We start from the raw sequence: 20689 nt of genomic DNA on the forward strand, positions 1-20689 counted from the left end.
GCTGAATCGGCCCTTTGCCATGAAACGGTCTGTTCTGTTTTAAAGAGGTATATTTACGGGCAAGGTGTATGAAAGAAAACATAACTCCACATCTGATCAGCTAAGAAAACATGCAGGGTTACTACAATAAACATATTTTTGTGCTATTAAATAATCACAATACGGAACAAATTTGCAGAGGTTGGCCAAGATGGTCTCTTCAGCCCTATGCTCTACATCTCTTTGTCTATTGTTCTTCTTAATACGTTGCATCTGTAAAATAAAATCCCAACCTACTTTGTACAATTACTGCACTGAAGTCCCAAGCAATCTATCAAGTTGTCATACATTTTCTTCACATTAAACCTTTTTAAATCTTTCTTTTTTTTTTTTCCCCCCCTACATTTCAAGAAAATGCAAGAGAAAATTTACTTGGCCCCAAAAAAGCCACACTGAAACATGTCATTCATCAAGCCAGGCAACGAGATGTGTCTGTGATAGAATGTCAGGAAAGCTAACAATCCCCAAAGTAGTGGTATTAAACCTGTGGATGGCTTTTAAATCAACAAAATTCAGAGCATAAATGAACCTGCAGCCAACAAGGCTTTGGAAAAACTCCCTCTGGGTATGTTCCTCTTACGGAGATTTCCTGAGCCCCCGTTTTGCAGCCCCTGGTGCTCTGCCCACCACCACCTCTTTGCCACCCTCCAGACCCCACTGCTTTGAATTTGTCAGCGCGCTGCATCAGCAGCAAGAGGTGAAGTGAAACTGCGAGTGTGTTCCCAAAGAGGGAGAGCAGGAGCTGGTAGCCCGCCTAGCTGTACCCATAGCCAGCACCTCCCTGGTGCTCACGGGAAAAGGGACATCTTTTACAGATCCGCTTAAGGACCCCAATCGTTGCATTGCCATCACCCTCAGGGCTGACCAGCATTGTAAAATGAAGGCAAAGCGTGCACTGCTGTGCCCTGGTGTGAGGTTGGGAGCGCCGAGGCCTCGCGCACACTGCTGCTCCCACTTCTCTCAAAACAAAGAAATCTGGGTAGGCTCCAGGAAATCCCATGTGCGACCATAACTAATTCATGCCCAACAGTGTTCGTGGCACTGTGGGGTCTTTGGGATGATCCCACATCTTGCCCAACATTGTGAAAACCCTGTGCTTCATTATCTTCTTTAATAATTCCATGGTATGTAATTTATTAAACGGACTCCTTATTTGTAAACAAAATGAGAGCCGCAAATGCGTGAAGATGGTCGCACTTCCTGGCTAAATAAGAGGCAGACAAAGAGCCCTAATGATGCACCAAAAATGCTAACCAAAAATGTACTCTTTAAAAAGATCACCAATTTAATGCTTTTTTGTATTTCATTTATCAGCCATGTAGTCATCATTCCCCTCCCTACCACCATCTGTACACACTTTCCCAATAGACCACCACAGCTGTCCCGTTTCTCACACAAACAGTACCTTTTATATGCTTCCCAACTGTTTTTAATAACTGTTCTGTGCACAGCACTGTACTTCCTTTGTTTTCTTTAAAAAAAAAAAAAAAAAAAAAAGAGATATAATCCAAACAAACAGGTCATCACAGCAATCAGCAGAGGAAGGCAATCACGATGTTAAAAGCCTTCGTGCCCACTGATCCATCCTAGAACCGCGCCGGTGGCTCCTAGCATCCATCGTGGAGCTGAAAAGTTCCCTACAAAAGTTGCTAAGGCAGACGAAGGCCGAGCAGAAACACGAGTGTGGCGGCCGAGAAATCATCATCCCTTTTACTGAGGAAAGAGTATTAATGTTAAACACTGCTTGTGTGACCAGAGTAAGTTTCTCAAGGCTCTCAAAGCAGACTTATCCACTCAAAGGCGCTGCTGCCCAGTGTTGCAGAATTGTATGAACAAACCCATCCCATTTTCTTTTTCAGCTCCCACTCTTTTCACTCTGCCCCGGGGATGCTGGCAGCCCCCTAACTACAGTGGTAGGACATGGAGCACCCTGCCTGCAGCCAGCCTCACCCAGGAAACTCCCCACTGCTACTCTTGCCATGGGGATCCTGCCCCACACCACGCAGTGCAGTGTCCTTCAGTCCCAGCCCTGCACACACAGAGGTCTTGGCAGGGGCGACGAGCCCACAAGGAGCTCCTCACTGGTATGAGCATAGAGAGCCGAGATGGGACATGGACCCTTCTCATGCCGTTCTCCTGCGGCTTCATGCCCTGGACATAAAACCTCCCTTTTTCATACAAGAGCTTATTACTAAAGAAAGTATGACATGGAAGACAACTGGTCTGTACTCAAAATATCATGATTTTGAGTTCTAGCTTTTGACCAGAAAAAGAAACAGTGCCTCTCCATCCCACTCATGTACCCATACTGGAAAGAGCAGACAGCTCAGAGATGCGTGTGTCCATCCCCGCACAGCACCGAGCTTCACAGCGGGTGTTTGTAGCTGCACCTACCTAAGAGTAAGCTGGACCAGAGCTGAAGCTGAGGTCCTCTACAGGAACAAAGCAACACCACCCTGACCACAAAACCCCGCTCCTTGCCTGACTGCCCCTTGGCTGCTGCACAAGACACAACCCACGCTCACAAGGCTGCGGCTGCTGGTCATGCCAGTCCTCCCTACAACACAAGCCATTTGTGGAGCTTTAAAACAAAACAGTTTGGGATTTACTTTATCGCTATGCAACAACTACTTTTTACTTTTGAACACAGTAACGGATGTAAATAGGTCCGTTGGCTATTTTTAATGAAGTCCTCATCGCGTCAGGAAAAGTCCTTGTCACTACACAATGCGAGCATTGCAGTGGCTATCTCTGCCTAAAAGAGATCACTACAATAGCTGTGCTTTAGAAAAGCATCCTGCTACAAAGAATTCATTCTTCTAATTTACTTGAAACTACTTTGCCTTAAAAAGAAAAAAAAAAAAAAAAAAGAAAAGAAAGAAAAAAGAACTGAATTAAATTTAAATTTTACCCTAAGTTTCCAGCATCAGTCGGAGATTTGGCTGTTTCCTTCCATATCAAATTAAAGCCGTACTGGGTAAAACAATCAGACAAGAATTTCAGTGAATATCCTTAGGATGAAATCTGATTGACAATGTACTTCGGTATTAAAATCTCCAGTTAGCGTTTATCTTGACAATAAATGTAGCAACTACCTTACTTGCCTTTGATACCTTTACAGGGGTTCACTTTGCTCGCTCAGTGCATTACAAGGTATTTTGTAACACATGTACTGCCTTTAAACACCAAAATATTCCAACGGTAATTTAACCAGACGTGCTGTTTATTGCAAAGCTCATGCAGCTCATTATCTGTACCTCACACACAAGACTAAATCCGTAGGCGCAGAAAAACACAACATGAATAAAGCTGTCTCAACACCCCACTCCGTGCTCAGCTCTCCGTCCCGCAGCCTCCATCCGACAGGCTGCACACCACCTGCACGTGCCCTGCAAACTTCCCTGCTGCCCAGGGCTGCAGGTAGGACTGGGTGCTGTACTGACATGCTTTCTGATGAGATATTTCTCCTGAGCTTGCCAATGCATTGTGCACATAGGGATGATGCTGCAGGCATCACTCCCAAGTACCTTAACATGAGGTGACGAGGGCTGGGACCAGAAGGGATACGTGCACCACAGAGGATGGTGTAGAGAGGGTTTCGTTCTTGTTTAGCTGCTAATGCTATGAGTCATGTTATTAATATGACAAATGGATGAAACCAAAGAGCAGGAATAATAGCTACACCTCTGCGGTCACGGCGCAGTGCCGCGGTGGCAGGGTCAGGAGGATTTGCTGCAACCCGCAGCTCTTGCAGACAGCGCAGCATTGGTTTTATGTCCCATGGAAAGCACAGTGAGCCCCTTCCCTGAGCCTGCAGCAGGACTGCGCACTGCTGGGTGGGGTCGCTGGGTACACAAAGCCACCAGTGCCACCAGCCAGGCACGCAACGTACCACAGTGCCGGCCAGAATGGGTTGCCAGCACCAAGCAGGTGAGATGGGCAGGACAAAGGCACTGCTGGTCCCCCAGATGACACCGCTGGCTTTCCCACCATTGGGCGCCACACTGGAGGAAAGCTCCATGACACGTCCTCCTGTGCACAAACCCTTCACACGGTGATGGTTTTGAGTGACTTTTTTACATCATTGAAAAAACCAGTAGGTTTTGTACCGCTGACCTGAGCAGATAGCAACCAGGCACTATCAGCTCACCTGGCTGATTGACCCTGCCTTGGAAACCCCCCAGTCCAATGACAGTTTTGTGATTCACTACAGATATATCTCACCCCAAAACATGAACATGCTGAAACATCCAATCATGTTCTGGCACGCATGCAAAAAAAAAGCCCATGGCAACAAAGACGACAGCTTGCCAATGGCAGCTGCTGCACGCACACACAAAATTAAACTATATTCTTCTGAAAAGGGATATTATTATGGCATTTGTTTTCCCTTACCCATCACCCTCACCCATTCCCTCATGAAATAAGGGGAAAATATCAACACATATCACACATTAGGAGAGAAGGACAGAGAAAGGGAGAGGTAGGCACTGCCCTTGGTCAGAACGGTATGGAAGGTGCAGGTTTTAGCAGCGAATCCGACTGGGTGGATCAGAGCTGAATGCATGGAGCTGCCCTGAAATACTGGCTCACCTAAAAGCGTTGTGTTGCAAATGCAAGTATGACATTCAGGCTTTACACTGCAAGGAGCGTAGGGAGGCCCGATGATGCTAAATTTCAGCAAGTTTGGTCGAGCTAACCCTTGGCTATAACACAAGCCTGCAAATGCATGCATATACATTAACGTCTGACGATACTCCTCTTCACCTCCTCTCCCCCATGCGGCCCTGTCTGATGCCTGCCATGCTGTTATGCAATGCACAAGATAGCCGTCTCCTGACTTGCGAAGATAAATGTCATATCGGACCTCTGACATCATGTATTCTCCAAGTAATTATTTTTGATATCATAAGAGTTATGCAGGGTGCACAATAAAATTAAAAAGTAGAAAGCAAGGTTAATAAGATTATCATGTTGGTATAATAGGTAATGCATTTTGCAGTATATCCTAAATCTGCCCTCTCAAAACATAATTAAATAACGGTGATTTATATTTTAAAGGAACGCAGACATGCCGTGTATCCTCCTGCCCACATATGCTAATTGCTTTCAGCCCCAAAATCACACAGTAGTTTGCAGCTTTTTAATCCTCATGTGTAAATAACCCGATCTGGGTCCAAGCTATGAACAATGAAGTCCAGGAAACTTTCAGAATAGCATGTCATTAAACCCGTCTCGATTTTATCTCTCATCCAACAGCACGGATGTGCTCCGAAGCCCACGGGGGATGCGGGAATGCTGAGCTGGACACGTGGGATGTGGAGGAGCACGGCACCCAGGAGGAACACGTTGATGGGCACCCTGCAGACCCCCCACCCTCGCTTCAGGGCCTGCGTGCCATCAGGGCAGCATCGGCTCCACGCCTGGCTACGGGCACTCTTCGTAAATGCAGGGGAGCGAGCGAGCTGCCTGCCTGCTGCCTTCAGAGGCGTGAGCGCAGGACGGACCCAGCAATAAAAAGAGCCAATCGTTGGCAATTTTTTCCCCAAAATGGAAGGTTTCCATCAGCTCCTCGGTGAGCAGGCCAGCCCCGGCCAACCTTCCCCAATCTGCGGGCAAAGCCAGACCAACGGAAACACAGTGAGCCGCTCCATTCTCCATTTTGCACTCACATGCCCGAGGCTGGCACACAAAATGGAGGGCCCTGCGCACCCCGCGGGCACGAGCCCACCTTGCGGTGGCCATGTCGTCCTGCCAGGCCTCCAGCGGGGCTGAGCTCACCCAGCCAGCACACGCCAGGGCACCAGCATGGAGCACAGAAGCACTTCCCCAGGATGTGTAAATATCTCTTCCAGTGGGACTACGCTGCTGTGAGCGACCCACCGGGCTGTCAGAACAGGGCACAGAATGCTCCCCCAGAAAGAGTGGCTCGGACAAAGCTCCCCCGTTTATCGTGGGTATGGAGCTGTCTTTTTGGTGGCTACCATTAACCGACAATCACCACAGATGTAACGGATGAAGAGAAGAACGCCGCACGGATGGAAAAAAACGAATCGACACAGTCCTACCAACAGCTCTTCTCTACCCAGAGTCCTCACCGCCGTGAGGAAACACGCAGGGTCGGCTGCTGTTAGGAAGCTAAAATAATTTGCCCTGAATTTACAGCCTGTAATTCAATCTGCGGCTCAAGCTCCTGCCTGCGCTGGGCCGTGCAGTGCGGGGGCAGCACCGGGCGAGGACGGCCCAGGAGCAGCAGCCCCAGCAGGGATGGCCCCCGAGAGCCCCAGGCAGCGCTGTGGGTGCACCGTCCTTGGAGCAGGGCTGGGACCGGGGGCTGTGCTGGGGTGCTGCTGGGGCTGGGACACCGAGGGGAAGCACTGAGGGGAGGGGGAGCGAGGCAAGGGACGCCCTTTCCTTTACATCCGAATGGAGAGAAAGACTGAAAATACGGAATCGTAATAATAAATAGCGGGTTTTATGAACAATTAGGATTCCACTGTCTCTTTCAAGGGTTTGAAAAGCTGACATGATGTTTTGGGTTCTCCAGATTCAGCTTTGAGGCCTCAACCAAGAGAAACATTCAGCCCCGCTGTGTACAGCAGTGACCACAACAAAGATTGTGGTTTCTCCCACACTCGCCTTAAATAGATCTAAATTAATGCTATTCATCATTGGGTGGAAAAGAAGGGAAATATAAAAGTGCAGTCGCTTGTAGACAAGCCAGCAGCGTTGGGTAACGCTCTCACCAGCACACAAAGCTCGCTGCTCTCTGGCCAAGGCCGGCTCCCAGCCCCGCATCTCCGGGCAGGAAGGCATGGAAACGGCAGCCTGCCCCATCACCTGGAAAACATCCTGAGCAGATCGCACACGCCTTCGCCCAGTGTTTATTTGTTGTTGCTGTTGTTGTTGTTGGAGAAAGGGGAAAGCTAAACCACATGACTGAACTCCTGCCAGGGCTTTGGGACGGAGCAGGCCGTCCCGAGTGCCGCACCACTTAGTGTCCGCATTATCACAGATACTCACCGGCTCGGTTACAGCAGCACGGGGAGCGCAGTTGTCCCGACCTAAATCCTGCTCCTGTCACCTCCTGCCCCTCACAATTGCCCGCCCCATGCCCCAAAACAGAAAGCGCCGATAGATGGAGATATCTTTCTGTGCCACGCAGGGCATGGGATTGCTGCACGGCCGTGTTTGGGAGCTGGGGCTGCCCTCAGCCACTTCCACGTGGGACACACACGCAGCCTTCCAGCACTGCTGCCGTACAGGGACGTTTCACCAGCCTAAAGTAATGCAAAATCTGCCTTTTCCAGTTCTTCCTCGAGCGCAGAAATACTACGAGAGGACTTCATTTCACTTTTTTTTCTTCGAACGTATACATGTCACTGAACGGCCAAAACTGATGGAAATGAAAAAAACACACAGTGAGTCCCCAGATCTCCCCTGGCCGTGCACAGGGAGCCCAGCACACCGCGTCACTGGCTGCAAGGCTGGCTGAGCGGCTTGGTAAGAGTCAATGCAATAAGCCCCATGTTCTGCAGAAAGGCACAGGGTCTATTAACATCACAAACAAAACTTTAAAGACTGGTTTTGACGCACGCTGGAACAACCGTGTATTGGAATTAGGTTTTCAAAAGCCTTATATGCAGATGAAATGTCACGGATGCTTTAAAAGTCTTCAGATACATGTAAAAACGACATGTCTATTACATATTATCTTCACAGAACAAACACCATTTGAAATGTGCCTCTTTTTAACTACCGTTATGAGCTGTCTAAAGAGCATTTTGGTTGAAACTTGGGAGGAAAGGGAAAAAAAAAACCCACTGATCTTACACCTGCTCTTTAGCAGTGGGAAGTGGGTTCTCAATCTGTTAACATGACCATCTGGCCAATCTGCATATCACGGCGATCTGGATTACTGTACGGAGGAATGACAATAACGTAGCCAAAACAAAAGTAAAATGCATCAAATACTAACAGTAGCGCGGCCCTTTTGATTTTAAATTAAATAATAAACGTGGTATCACAGCAAAGCGGGGAAGTCGTCTAAATAATTAAATACGAGCCTTCGCCACGGCATAATTAAGTAAACAATATGGTGTGCGTCCTATAGGAGCCAGCAATACTTTGCACAGCCAAACGCCAGACTTTTGCAGAGCTGGAGATGCTGCGGCAGCTCTTTCCGTGATGCACGGCATTGTCAGAGCACCTCTCGCACCGCCGCACCGCCGGCCGGCCGCGGCTATTAGCGGGATTAATGCAGCAACAATCAATAACAATTGTACTAAAGGATCACGGTGCAAAGCGGGCTGTACCTCTCAGACTTGGAGCTAAGCGATACCTCCGCAGCATTTCGGCTATCTGCAGCCCCTTGCTTTATTCGCCAGGCTCTGCCTTATTCTGACTGGGGCCTCTCTGCGGTGCTCCAAGTAGAAATGTTTTAAATCTGCCAATGGGTCCACCTAAAGTTCAAGGTCGTGTGCCATACACTGCTGCCCGGACAATGGCCACAGACTGCATTTAGACCCTCAGTGAATTCTTGCAGTTGCAGAAATAATGCTGACTTTTTGCATCTTCTCTGGCTCTTATTTTAAACATTAAGAGAAGCAGAAAAAATAGCTCATTGAAATAAACAGCCATCTCCAGCTTTTCCTTAAATTTCAGATTTTTAAATGTCCTTCCAAAAGACCAAAAGCTTTTCTCCCCCAGAACCACCTGGCTAGCACAACTTGCCTGGGACAGTGACGGCAGCCCTCCAAAAAAGCCAGAATCGGGCATCGCAGCGTCGCTCCCCGGCCCGGCATCCAGCCCTGCCCACTGCCAGAGCCTGCAGAACTGGGACCTTGCACAGAATTTAACTACTTCCATGGCGAGCCTTTCCTCCAATCTGATCACATTAGCAGAAGGAACTCCAAAGCAGTAAAAAACTCCTGAAAGTTCTCGGTTGAGTGCCTACTAATGAACAAAGGTTAACTTTATCTAAAAGGTCAAATGCCTGGTGGCTAAGGTTGTGACCTTAACAACTTAAATTGTGACCTTGCCACGTGCCTAGTATATTGCAGATTCTGATACAGATCATCTGGTAAAGGACTGGCCATAAATTAGCTTTACTGTTTGACTCCCACAAAGAAAACGGTTTGCCACAATGGTTTCCAACTTGTCATTTGATACAAGTGCAGAATAAGGGAAAACTAAAAAGCAAACCCAAGTTTAGGGTATGAAAATGCCACCTGCTTTTAGTTAAGCAGATTAGAAACTGCAAACTGAGAGCAATACTCTAAATTTCAATGCATTTTTGGTCAACCTCTAATTCACTGAACACCGTTCTTCCTTTCCTCTCCTTTCCTTTTTTTTTTAACGAAAAAGACACATCGTTTGTGTATTTGCATATTTTTGTTTTCTCTTTCTAGCCAGTTCTTAAAGGGAATAATTGATTTCAGTAGCTTTGTGAGAAGCACTATTTAAATCTGAGCACATGTGTTCTCCTACAGATGATAGTGCCTACTGAAGAAAAAGCGTGGATTCAAAGCAATAATTATGGTGCACGTTTAGAAGGAGAGGGACATCTCGCTGCTGAAGTCATCTTGAATAAGGCATCTTGGAAGGGAACGCTCCCTCAAAAAAAAGGAGAGTTAAAAAAAAAAAGAGAGAGAGGGAGAAGAAAAAGCACTACGGGTGAAAAGGTCACAATGGTTTTGGCACATATCTCCAAGCACGTTTCAGAGTCTGTGCCTCCTGCCAATACTGGCAACTTCTCAAAACTTTTAAGGAGGTAAAAACATTGTTTAGTGTTTACAAATCTTCTGTACTATAGCAGATGCTTGTCAAATCCGCTATATGTAAGTTGACCGGCCTACCTAATATCAGTGCTGGCACCTTCCTCCCCAGAGCTACCCGGTCCATACATTGCTGGAGGCGGCCCTGATGGAGCTACAGACAAAGGACCCTTAATATTTTCCTTTTGTACCATTCCTGTTGCGCACATGGCACAAGCTGCCATTACTGCGGGTCTGCGGGAACCAATGGCTGGCAACTTGGCCAATGTTCAGGTGCAACAAAGACTGCTGGGATACCTCGGAGGGGTGAAAAAAAGAGAGGAAAAAAGGGGAAAAAAAAGGTAGAGAGCTTCCAGCACACCTCTGTGCAGCGACACAGGGGATGCCCGACCCGCGATCCATCCTAAGCATCACTTTGTCCCCGTGGCGGTGCAGCAGCAAACCCGCAGCACGACGAGCACAGCGTGCTGCAGCCGGAACCATGGCGCGGTGTGCACCCACTGCTCACTGCAGACAGACCCTGCGAATCCACAGCACTGAGGTCCCAAGCTCTGCACCAACAATCTACAGCAAGCAGCTCCAACAATCAGTGAGGCCGCTGCCCGTTGATGATGAGCGTAGAAACACATCAGTTTGCTATCAAGGGTAGTGTTTGCCAGCAGCACGCTGATAAGATGTTATATCCCTAATCACAATATTGAACTTCTACGGCGTCTCTTGCCTGGCTGCTGCAGCAGGAAGAGAACCTCTGGCCCCCTGCAGCACCCAAGCCTGGATTTCCCCTTTTCTCCCCGTCCTGTGTCCCTGTGATCCTCCCTGCGGGCTGAACCCAGCCTCTGCTTTCTGCTGGCAACCCTCGCCCTGCGCAGAAGGCCGCTCTGCGCTTAGGAAATGCAATAGGGACCAGTATTCAGCATCCTAAAAAAACCTAAAAGCCTGGGGCAGAGCCCTGGCCCTGTTCTCTGCTCAGTTCACAGCAGACGGTAATCCCTGCTCCATGCCACATAACAAAGCACAGAGCAAATACAGCCTTTGGGCAGCGGGAAGGTGAGCGTGATTCAATCATGCTGCAGGGCTGGGTGCTGGTTGTGGGGATGGCATGAGGAGGGCCACACGGTCAGCCCCAGTGTGGGCTGCATTGCAAGGGCATGGCAGGAGAATTTGGAATGGCCAAAAGTTCCTACGCACCCCTCCAAAACAACGTGGTGTTGGAAACACCAACTCCCAGTGCTGCAATTTGCTATGTTTCCTATATATTTATATATACGGGGTCTGCATGGGTATGATCCCGCCCTCGCCCCCTGCTCTCTCCGCCTGCCCAGCCCCTCCACTTGCAGGCCAGCCTGAAGCCAGGCCAACCTGCATGTCCTATATCCACCCTACACACATCCCCTCTACATCCTGTATCGGACGACCAGGGCCCAGCACTGCACTTGCTCACGTCTTTCTGCAGCACAATTGCCCATCAGAGACACGATGCCGTGTTATTTTCCACCCCAGCCCTCTGCTCACCCTCTCACACATTGAGGCAACCCCAGGCAGGTGGGGGACCCCCGCATTTCCCATTTCATCACATATAAAAACAGTTCAGCCCTCCCCAGGCGCAGTATTATTCAATGAAGAATTCGTTTCAAGAACAGACCAAATTCTTTGTGTATAGACTGTGATGTTTTAAGGTTGTCTTTTTTTTAAATAAAAGGTTTGGCCTCAATTCCCCAATTTTTTACCCAAAATGACAACCTCACATTTGTTATCTGCACCTTCCAGCTGCCAACTGGGGTTCCTCTCCCTTTCCCATCTCTCCAGGTGAGGATGCCTGGTAGCCCTGACCTCGGGTATCCCAACCCTCTACAACCGCTTCATGCATAACAGGCACAGAGTTAATTTTAGAAGTAAAACATTAAAAAAAAAAATAAAAAAATTGGGAATTCTCCCCGCGTTCCCTCCACCGCACAAAAAAAATAGAAAAATAAAAGAAGCCTGGATAACACTTGAGCAAAGTGCCCCAAACACCAAACTGCCATTAACCCCAGGAAAACAAGAGCTGTGCCCGGTGAAGAAGGGCAGATTTGGGGCCGCGCTCCCTCCCGCCCGCACCAAACCCTCCGGGACGCAGACGCGCGAGGTGGAGAAGTGGTATAGAAAGGCACTTACCTGCGGCGTGCACAAAGTATGCCAAATATAAATCGAGTTCCTTAACAGAAACTCCTATATGGTGGGGCTGTACGCACAGCCCGGGGTTAGAGCACTGTGGGGACTTTACAAGGCGCTCGCCATCAGTACTTTCGAGCGGAATACCTTTAAATAAAATCACCATAACGAGGTCCAACCTCCAGACCTTATCTGCCTGGCGAAGGCAGTCAATTCTTCTCATCTTGCCCTTCTGGTCTGGATTGGAAAGGACGCAACACGGAGGCTTTTTTCCTGTGACTGTGAGAACAAAATCCTCCCGAAATTCAGGCCTGATATCTTTCCGAAGCTTTGCCAGAAGTCTGGACGCCCATTTCTGCTTTACCTCGGGTTTTTCACTTAAGAGTTCGTCCTTCACGGCCCTCTCTTCCTCTTTTGACATGCGTTTCTCATGTTTTTTGAAGTATTTTCTCTTTCGGGCTTGCAGGTTGAACCATGTGTACGCAAACGCTCGGACGTGAGGCAGAAGTGCTTCGATGAAGGGATGAAATTCATCCTGAAAAAGTCACAGAGAAGCGTCGGTGTCACGCAAAGCACAGCGAGGCCCGAAGAGAGCCGAGCGGCCCCGACCCCCTGAAAGGAGAAGCAGGGCCAGGATTGGGCCCCCAGCCCCAGTTTGGTGGAGAAAAGGGCAGAAGGAGTTAAAGGCACGGGGCCGGCTGGGTGCGGGGAGTCGGCCGCTCGCAGCGCGTATCTCCCTCTGCTCCCTCCCTGACCCCGCTGCTTGCGGCGTCGCCAGCGTGTGCCCGCCAATTTGGCAAATTCGGAACGCTCGGATGCCAATCCCTGTTTGTGTGGGGAAGTCTGAAGTATAGCGAAACTTTCCCAAAGATAAACTTGGAAATGGCAGCGCGCTGTACAGTAACGCGCAAGTGGAGCCATGCGTGCGAACACGGCGGCGGTGCTCTGCTTGGAGGACGGAGCGCCACGGCCGCCCAGCTGAAATCTTAAAAAACACCGAATAGTATTTAAAAAAAAAAAGAAAAAAAAAAGGTGAGGATTACGGTCCATTAAAAAAAAAAAATTAAAATTTTAATCTGACATTGCGGCACGTTAGGATTCCAAAGAGTTTTGATAAACTGAAAGGAGACCCAAAAAACTGAAAAGCGCAGTGATAGAAAAGCTTGGCACAACTCATGCAAACACGCCAATAATTTTTTTTTTTTTTTTTTTCGTGTCAGGCTGTATTTTCATACACCCAAAAAGAAACTCCGTACTTGGAAAGTTAGTTTTGCCATCCAGAGACACTGCTCTGTGCCAGGATGTGCTACAGATCCCCTCTGCCCGGGCACAAAGTAATCACAGTTACAGTTCTGCTGACCACGAAAAAATGCAAGAAAGACCCCTTTACTTTTGTAAAAAAAATACAGATATAGATCTATTATGCAGAAATAGATCAGTGTCCTCAAAAAGCACCACATAAACCAGCAGAGGGATCGACCCAGGCTGTGCCACGCTGGGGCCGCACTCTCAGTTCCTACACCAAATGAATGAGCGCGGCGCACGTCACAGCGCCTGCGGGCCGATCCCACTGCTGCACGGCCCGATCCCATTGCCCACAGGGCCCAATCCCACTGCTGCAGGGCCCGATCCCACTGCACGTAGAGCCTCATCCCACTGCCTGCAGGGCCTGATCCTATGGCTGCAGGGCCGGGCGCCTCCAGGCTTCATGTTGGGCCCTGCGGGGATGCACAGCTGCTGCTGCACACGGGAGAGTTGCTGCCCCGTCCCGCAGGGCAGCGCTGGGCTTCACATTAGTTAACTTTTGAGTACCGAAATGATCGTGTGGAGCGTTTCCGACCCAAATCATTTCGGGTTGTAAATGCCATTATAAAAACAGAAATATCACGTCCTTCTGATAACATCATTTGAAGTTCTATTTCTTTTCAAATAATGATGAGAAGTTGAGCACTCGGTAGCAGAAATACCCATCAGCAGACGCTGCCCTAACTCAGGAGCTCCTACTGACTTCCCCCAAGGTTCCCCCGCACTGATTCTGACGGCCCTTACGCTGTAAATACTTCAATCCATAGCGGTGTCACAGCGGTCATTTTTACTTTGAGCACAGAACGTGCAGAGCCATCCACCCAGCCCAGGAACCGCAGGACGATGGATGAGCATTAACACCAAAGCAGGTAAAATAAAATAAATCACTCTGATGATTGACGCATTCCTTTTTTTTTTTTTTTCCTCTCTCCCGTCTTGTACTGGATGGAAGAGATCATCGTTTCAAATTTCAATAAAGTTTGGGGGGGGAGGAAAAAAAAAAATAATAAAGATTGCCAAGAGTTTGCAGTCGGCAGATTCACAAAGTGGGCGAAGGCGCACGCAGAGCTGCTCTGTCTCTCCTACGAGGGAGGGAAGGAGACGGACCGCAGCTCCCTGCGAGCTGCCAAAACCCCAAAGCCAGCTCCTGCTCCTCCTGCCCCTCTTAGAGGGGAAAAGGCCTTTGTGGGGTCCTGGTTGTGCACACAGAGCACCGCCGGACCGCGGGGAGCACTGCTGCGAGCAGAGCGCTCGCTGAGCACGTCTTGGTGGGGCTGAAATATTGCAACTTTTCTGCTTTCTGCAGCGCTTTGTCCTGACGGATCTCATGTGCTCGGGACTTTTTTGGCTCGACGCTGGACGCCATCCAAGAGCGAGCTGCTGTAACCTGCGCTGCAGCCCGTTCCTACAGCGGGAACCTGAGCGGGGAGGGAGCGGCAACACAGGAAAAAATATATATCTATTTAAAAAAAACAACAACCACTTGAAAAGAGCCAGGGGAAAAAAGAAAAAAAAAAAATTCAACAAAAAAAAAGGCGGTGTGAAGGCAGGGGTTGGAGGCAGCGGGAGGTGAGCGGCCGTGCCAGGCTCCGGGTGCTGCTCAAAATGGTGCGCGGCGAGAAGAGGTTAATGGCTCACACAGCGACCCGCAGCCCCGGCACGGCACAGCCTGCAGCTCGGCCGGCACCGCGGCACAGAGAGCAAAGCGCCAGGACTGTGGGGTGGGAGGGGAGCGGGTCTGCACAGCGCCGTTATTGATTTTGGGGGTATTATTATAGCAAAAAAAAAAAAAAGAAAAGTTTCGGAAGTGTGTCAGTGCAAGCGTGCTAACAGATGTGCAGAGCTGTCCGCAGCCTGGCTGCAGAAAGAGAAAGGGTTTAAGGAGCAAAAAGGAGAGGGGCTTTGCCTGTCCCCAAACTCGCCCAAAGGGAAACTTTCATAGCGTGTGAGCAGGACGGGTGCTGAGCCCTCGGGCTGCGTGCAGGCAGCCGTGAGGGAGGAAAGTTGTGCTGCACGGTGCCCAAAGTTGGCGGCCGCGGCCCTCGGCCCTGAGCAGCTCTGCTCGGAGAGGGCAAAAGGCACTGCTAGAGCCCCAGCACTGCCTGGAAACAAGGTAACCTGCAGGAGCCCTGAGAAACACTTATATCTCTGTGGATCCTCTCGAAACTAAGCCAGCCGCAGCAACCCTTGTGAATATTTTTACAATCCGTTTGCTTGTAAATCTATTAGGAGATGGGCATATGTTCCCCAACCGCTTCCGAGATCCTCTGCAGACACGGACAGCACTGGGGTTTTCCTGACAGATGACACAAAACCTGGTGCCATCCAGGTACAGTGCTGGAACCGACGCGCTCCAACTCTGATGTCTGTGTCTCCCTTTCTGAACCGCTTTCCCCTTTAAATCTGAACCAAAACTTCACCCAAATGAAAAAAGACGCACACAAAAAAAATCTCCCTTCCCAAACTCCCACTGATAAAAGCTCCCATCGATCCTGGAGGGAAAAATAGGAATCCTGAAGGGAAAAATAACCAAGCCATGGAGAAGGGCTGCCCCACTCTTATCGGGATTGACAGGGAGCACCCAACGGGGCCGCGGAGGGAAGGAAGGAGCTCCTCGGGAGGCCTCTCGCCCTCGCCTCACTTTTCCAAGTGTGCAACAAGAATGCAAGATTTTCTAATAGAAAAAAAAAAAAAGAAAAGAAAAAAAAAAAAGAATAAAGCAGTGGGGGGAACGGGACAGAGAGCCCCATCCTGTGGGTCGGGGTTACGTGTCCCCATGGCACAGCCAGGCCCTGCCAGCTCCGCACGTGGGGCGACGCGCTGTGCCCCCGCGGCAGCCGGGGCCGTGGGTGCCAGGTCGGGCTGCGGTGTGCGGGGCAGCCCTGAGCCCCGGCCCTACGGCTGCAGGCACTGGGGGCCGGGGGGGGGGGGGGGGGGGGCCGGCAAAGGGAAGGGGATAAAGTTTGGCGGCTCCCGCCCTCTCGCTGCGTTTCGTCGCCTTTTCTCGCCGGAAAGCGCCCGGAGAGGCTTTCTCGCCGGCAAAAAAAATAGGAAATAAAATAAAATTCAAATTAAATTAATAAGAATAATGGAGTCAAAATCTCCTGCAGGAGGAAATAATCTGGGGTAGGAGCCCGCCACAAAGCGTTTCCTCGTTAAACCATTATATCCTGCTAATTGGAGGTGTGCAATTTAGCGTCCTGCAGCAGGGCGCGGGGTGGGGGTGTGGGGGGGCGCCGTGCGGCCGTGCAACCCCGGGGGCACCGCGGGCCGAAACCCCCCCGGCCCGAGCCGCCCGTCCCGCGCACGCGAGGGGCGCAAAAGTTGCGCGGGCGGCGCTCCACGGGCGGGGAGCGGTGCGGGAAGGGGGGGGGAACACGGCACGAGTCGGGGCGACCCCCGCGCGAAGACGGTGCAGCCTGCGCTGAAGCGCGCGGGGGGTCCACGGCGGGGTCGCGCGCGGAAATCGCGCGGGGAGAGCGCGGGAGGAGAGCGACGGGACGGCGGGGATCCCCCTCCCCCCCGGAGCCCCGCGGTGCGGTGCGGGGTCGCGGCGGAGCGGCGCGGGGAGCGGCGGCGGCGCCGCATCGATCGCGGATGACCAAGCACCCGGCGGGGCGCGGCGTGCGGGGGGCGTCCCGCAGCCCCTCGGCTCTTAATTACGGCGTTAATAAGTAGGCGCCATTAGCCATGTGCCGACACAAATGGCCGTGCGGGAAAAGGGGGGAGAGGGGAAAAGCAACAAAGTTGAAGTTTCGGCGAAGCGGCCGCGTTCGTGCCCCGGCCCCGGCCCCGCAGCGCGGCCCCATCGCGCCCCGCGGCCGCTTACCTGCGTGAGACAGAGCGGAGAATACATGACTGCTGCGGGGGGCTGCGGGCGGAGGTGTGCGTGTGCGGGAGAGAGGAGAGAGAGGGGGAGAGGGGGGGATAGAGGGAGAGAGAGGAAAAAAAAAGAGAGAGAGAGAGGAGAGGAGGGGGAGCCCCGAGCCTGCTTCTTGCTTTCACATTTCCAACTCTGCCAAACTGCAGCCAGCGCGGAGCCGCTCCATGAGCTGAACTTTAACCCCGCCTCGACTTTCCCGCACTACGCGCTCGGCATGCCTGCCCCGCGCGCCGTTAAAGGCATAGCGCTCGCCGCGCCGCGCTGCGCTGCGCTGCGCCGCGCTGCGCGCCCGCTCCGCGCCCGCTCCGCTCTGCGCCGCCCGCGGGGGCGGGGAGGGGCGGGGAGGGGGCTGCGGCGCTACCGCCTCCCTCCGCCCCGCAGCGCGCGGCGCAAAGTTTGGCTGCGGGAGAGGGGAGGGGGGGTGGGGGGGCACGGCGGGGTGCGGGGATGGATGGGGGCAGCGGGAGCGGCGCGGCCGTCGGAACTTTGCCGGTGCGCTGGCACTTGTCGTGCGGTGCTTAGTGCGCTTTGAAAATAAGAATGAAAATTAGAATAGAAATAAGGATAAAAATAATAACTGGGGAGGGGGGGGGGCTGGAGCATCGCGAACAGAATTCCGTTTCAATTCCCGGCTCGTAACACCGCTCCGTAGAGGAGAAGCGCCTCCAAGCCCGCCCCGCATTGTTTTGGCAGCGGCAGCCTTTGGGGTTTTTGGGGTTTGGCCGCGTTCCAGCCCGCGCGCGGGGAGCCCCGTCCGTGTGTCCGTGTGTCCGGCCGTCCCGTGGGAACGGCGTTTTCCCACCGCCGTTGCCCCGACGGCAAAGGGCGCAGCGGGGGCCGCGCTTGGCGCTGCGCTCCCCGGACTGAAAATACCGTGGGGGGCAGCGCGCAGCGCTCCTTTTCGCCCCCGCGCGACCCCCCCCGACCCCCGCTCCCCCGCGCAGGGAACTTTTCGGGCCGTGGGACGGCTCTTTGCGCCCTCTAGGTTTGGGGGTGCGACCGAGCGCTGCGCGCAAAGCGCTCCGCAGCCGCGCAGAGCAACGCGAGGAGGGCGAGGGCGGGGGCTGGGAAGAAGGGGGGATAAAGCGAGCCAGAAGGGGTTTCCTCAGCGCTGCGCGGGTGGAAGCGCAACTTGGTGCTCTTTTTTCCCCACTCAGCTTTTTGCTAAATCGCAACATTTGTTCCTTTTCTTTTTTTTTTTCTAATTAGCACTTTTCTCTCTCTCTCTTTTTTTCTTAATATTTTGGGTGCTAAATCCGGTGGTTTCCGCCGCTCCGTTCCCAACTTTGTCGGAAAAGGGAAAAAAAAAATAATAAATCCCGGTTAAAAAAAAAAAAAAAAAAAAAAAGCCTCAAAAAAAAAAAAAAAAAAGGTGCGCCCCTCCCCCCGGGGGAGTTCAAACGTCGCAACACCCACCCCCGGCGCTGATTGGTCAGCGGGGAGCTACGTCACCCCACCCCGCCGCTCCCATTGGTCGGCACCCCGGTCCGTCCCTGCGCGTCTTTGTGCGCGGCCGCGGCCGCTCCAGACGGCGCGCACGGAGCGGGCGCGCACGTACGGGCGGCGCTCGGGGGTGGGGGGGGCTGAGGGGGAGCGGGGGAATCTGCCGAGCTCAGCGCTTTTCTGCGCTCCCTGGAAGAAGAACAAAATCATAAAGAAAAAAAAAAAGGGAAAAAAGCCGAACCCCGCGCACAAACCCCGCGCAGCGCCCGCACATAACGGCACCGCGGGGCCGGGCGCTGCCTGCGCAGGGCGACGCTTTTTTTTTTTTTTTTTTTTTTTCTTTAGTGCAAAAATTGTTTCTAATCGCTAAAATAAACTTGAGCCGTTGGGAACCCGGAAGAGAATGGGCGCCGCAGCCAATTGCCGCCCGCCCTCGGCTCCCTTTTTTTTTTTTATTATCCTTTTTTCCCCCTCCTTCCCTCCCTCCGGGGCCGCCCGGCGCGGGGCTCCGCGTTGCGACTTTGCCGAAGTAACCATTGCTTCTCCCCCCGCCTCCCCCTCCCAACCTTGTCCTCCGCCTATTTCCGGAACAGCGATTTGCATCGCAGCCCGCCCCCTCCCGCCCCCCCCCCTCCCCATTCCCCTTCGGCTCCCTTCCCAGCCCCGGCGGGGTCCGGCAGCGCAGCGGGGGTTCCGCAGGGGTTCACCTGGCAGCAGCTGCCCGCCCCCCGGCTGCTCCGTACCCCCGCTCCCTGCATGGCCCTTGCTCTACGCCCTCTGATTTGCGCACCCCCCCCCCCCCCCCTTTTGCTCTGCAACCCCCGTTCTTTTCACCCCCTTTTGCTTCGCACCCTCCTCCTGCTTTGCACTGCACTTTGCTTCGCACCCCCTTTTGCTTGGTATCCTTTGCACAACCCCTAATTGCACCCCTTTTCCTCTGCACCCCTCTGCTTTGCGTCCCCCTGCTTTAGAGCCCCCCCCCACACACACTTTGCTTCATATCCCAAGTTCTTTGCATCTCCTTGTACTTTGCAACCCGTTTGCCTGCAGCCCCATGTTTGTAACTCTCTGCTTTGCACCCCCATTGCTTTGCACTCCATTGCTCCGTCTCTCTCATTGCACCCTTTGCACCCCATTTGCTTTGCACCCTCCTTGCAATGCACCCAATTTGCTTTGCACTCCCTGCTTTGCTTTGCACCCTCTTTGCACTGCTTTGCATCCTCCCTTGTATTTCATTGCACCCTCAGCTTTACGCACCACTGCGCCCTCCCTTGCTTTGTGCCCCTCAGCTTTACACCCCGCTGCCCCCCCTTGCACTGAATCCCCATTGCTTTGCACCATCCCTAGCATGGCTTTGCACCCTCTCTTGCATTGCACCCCCCTGTTTGCACCCCACAGCCCCCCCCAGGCTGCTCCCAGCAGAGCGGTGCTGAGCGGTGCGCACTGTACCCAGAGCCCCCAAAATAGCCCTGATTCCATCCCTGAAAGGATTTCCTGGCTTTGTGAGCCTTAACGCGCCTCGGCCAGCTCTGCAGAACAACGCTATTATTCACAGCTCCGAGGGTACAATCTGCTAAAGTCACTTAATAAAAAAAAAAAAAAAAAAAAAAAAAAGACAGAAAAAAAACCTTCAAAGGGCGTGAGAAATGCAGGCAAACAAACAGCGGTCTGCACGGGTCCCTTCATTAGCAGAGCCCTGGAACTGGGAGCCCCCACGTGCGTGATAACATTGCAAGATTGATGGGGGGGGGTGGGGGATAGAAGGGGGGTCTGAAGGTTCATCACTTTTTTTTTTTTTAACCAAACTTGCAGAGTGGTGAGCTCTCCAAATGGAGTGCTTTTAATGGGATTTAATGACACAGAGCACTGAGCTGAGAGCAGAAAAAGGGAGAAATAACCCTTAATGTTGGCCCCAAAGAAGTGACCCCAAAGTTGGTCCCGAAGAAACGGCCCCAAAGAAATGACCCCAAAGTTGGCTGTGGTTTTCTGTGGTCCCCTCGCAGTGACCCCCCCTTGGCCAGCTCCGGATGGAGGGATGCACATGGTGTAAATGAAACCATCACATCCCCGTGCTGCACAAACACACGGTGAA

At 52.1% G+C, this 20689-nt stretch overlaps 1 protein-coding gene across 15 annotated transcripts in view; it reads right to left on the reverse strand.

Moving 5' to 3' along the window:
* Positions 1–17347, reverse strand: part of NFIA (nuclear factor I A) — a 231809-nt gene extending 214462 nt beyond the window's left edge. For 13 of the 15 annotated variants that reach the window (XM_048946063.1, XM_048946069.1, XM_048946071.1 and 10 more), the window contains exons 1-2: positions 17101–17241; positions 11970–12501 (exon numbers count right to left, since the gene is read on the reverse strand). In XM_048946063.1, coding sequence (XP_048802020.1) covers positions 11970–12501; positions 17101–17127 — 559 coding nt within the window. In that variant the 5' untranslated portion in view covers positions 17128–17241. Of the gene's footprint in view, positions 1–11969; positions 12502–17100 lie in introns of all 15 variants that reach the window. The other 2 variants (XM_048946073.1, XM_048946072.1) reach the window with 1 other exon arrangement.
* Between the last annotated feature and the right edge of the window lie 3342 nt (positions 17348–20689).

The sequence above is a fragment of the Lagopus muta genome, chromosome 5, assembly GCF_023343835.1.
Source record: "Lagopus muta isolate bLagMut1 chromosome 5, bLagMut1 primary, whole genome shotgun sequence".
Lineage (NCBI taxonomy): Eukaryota > Metazoa > Chordata > Aves > Galliformes > Phasianidae > Lagopus > Lagopus muta.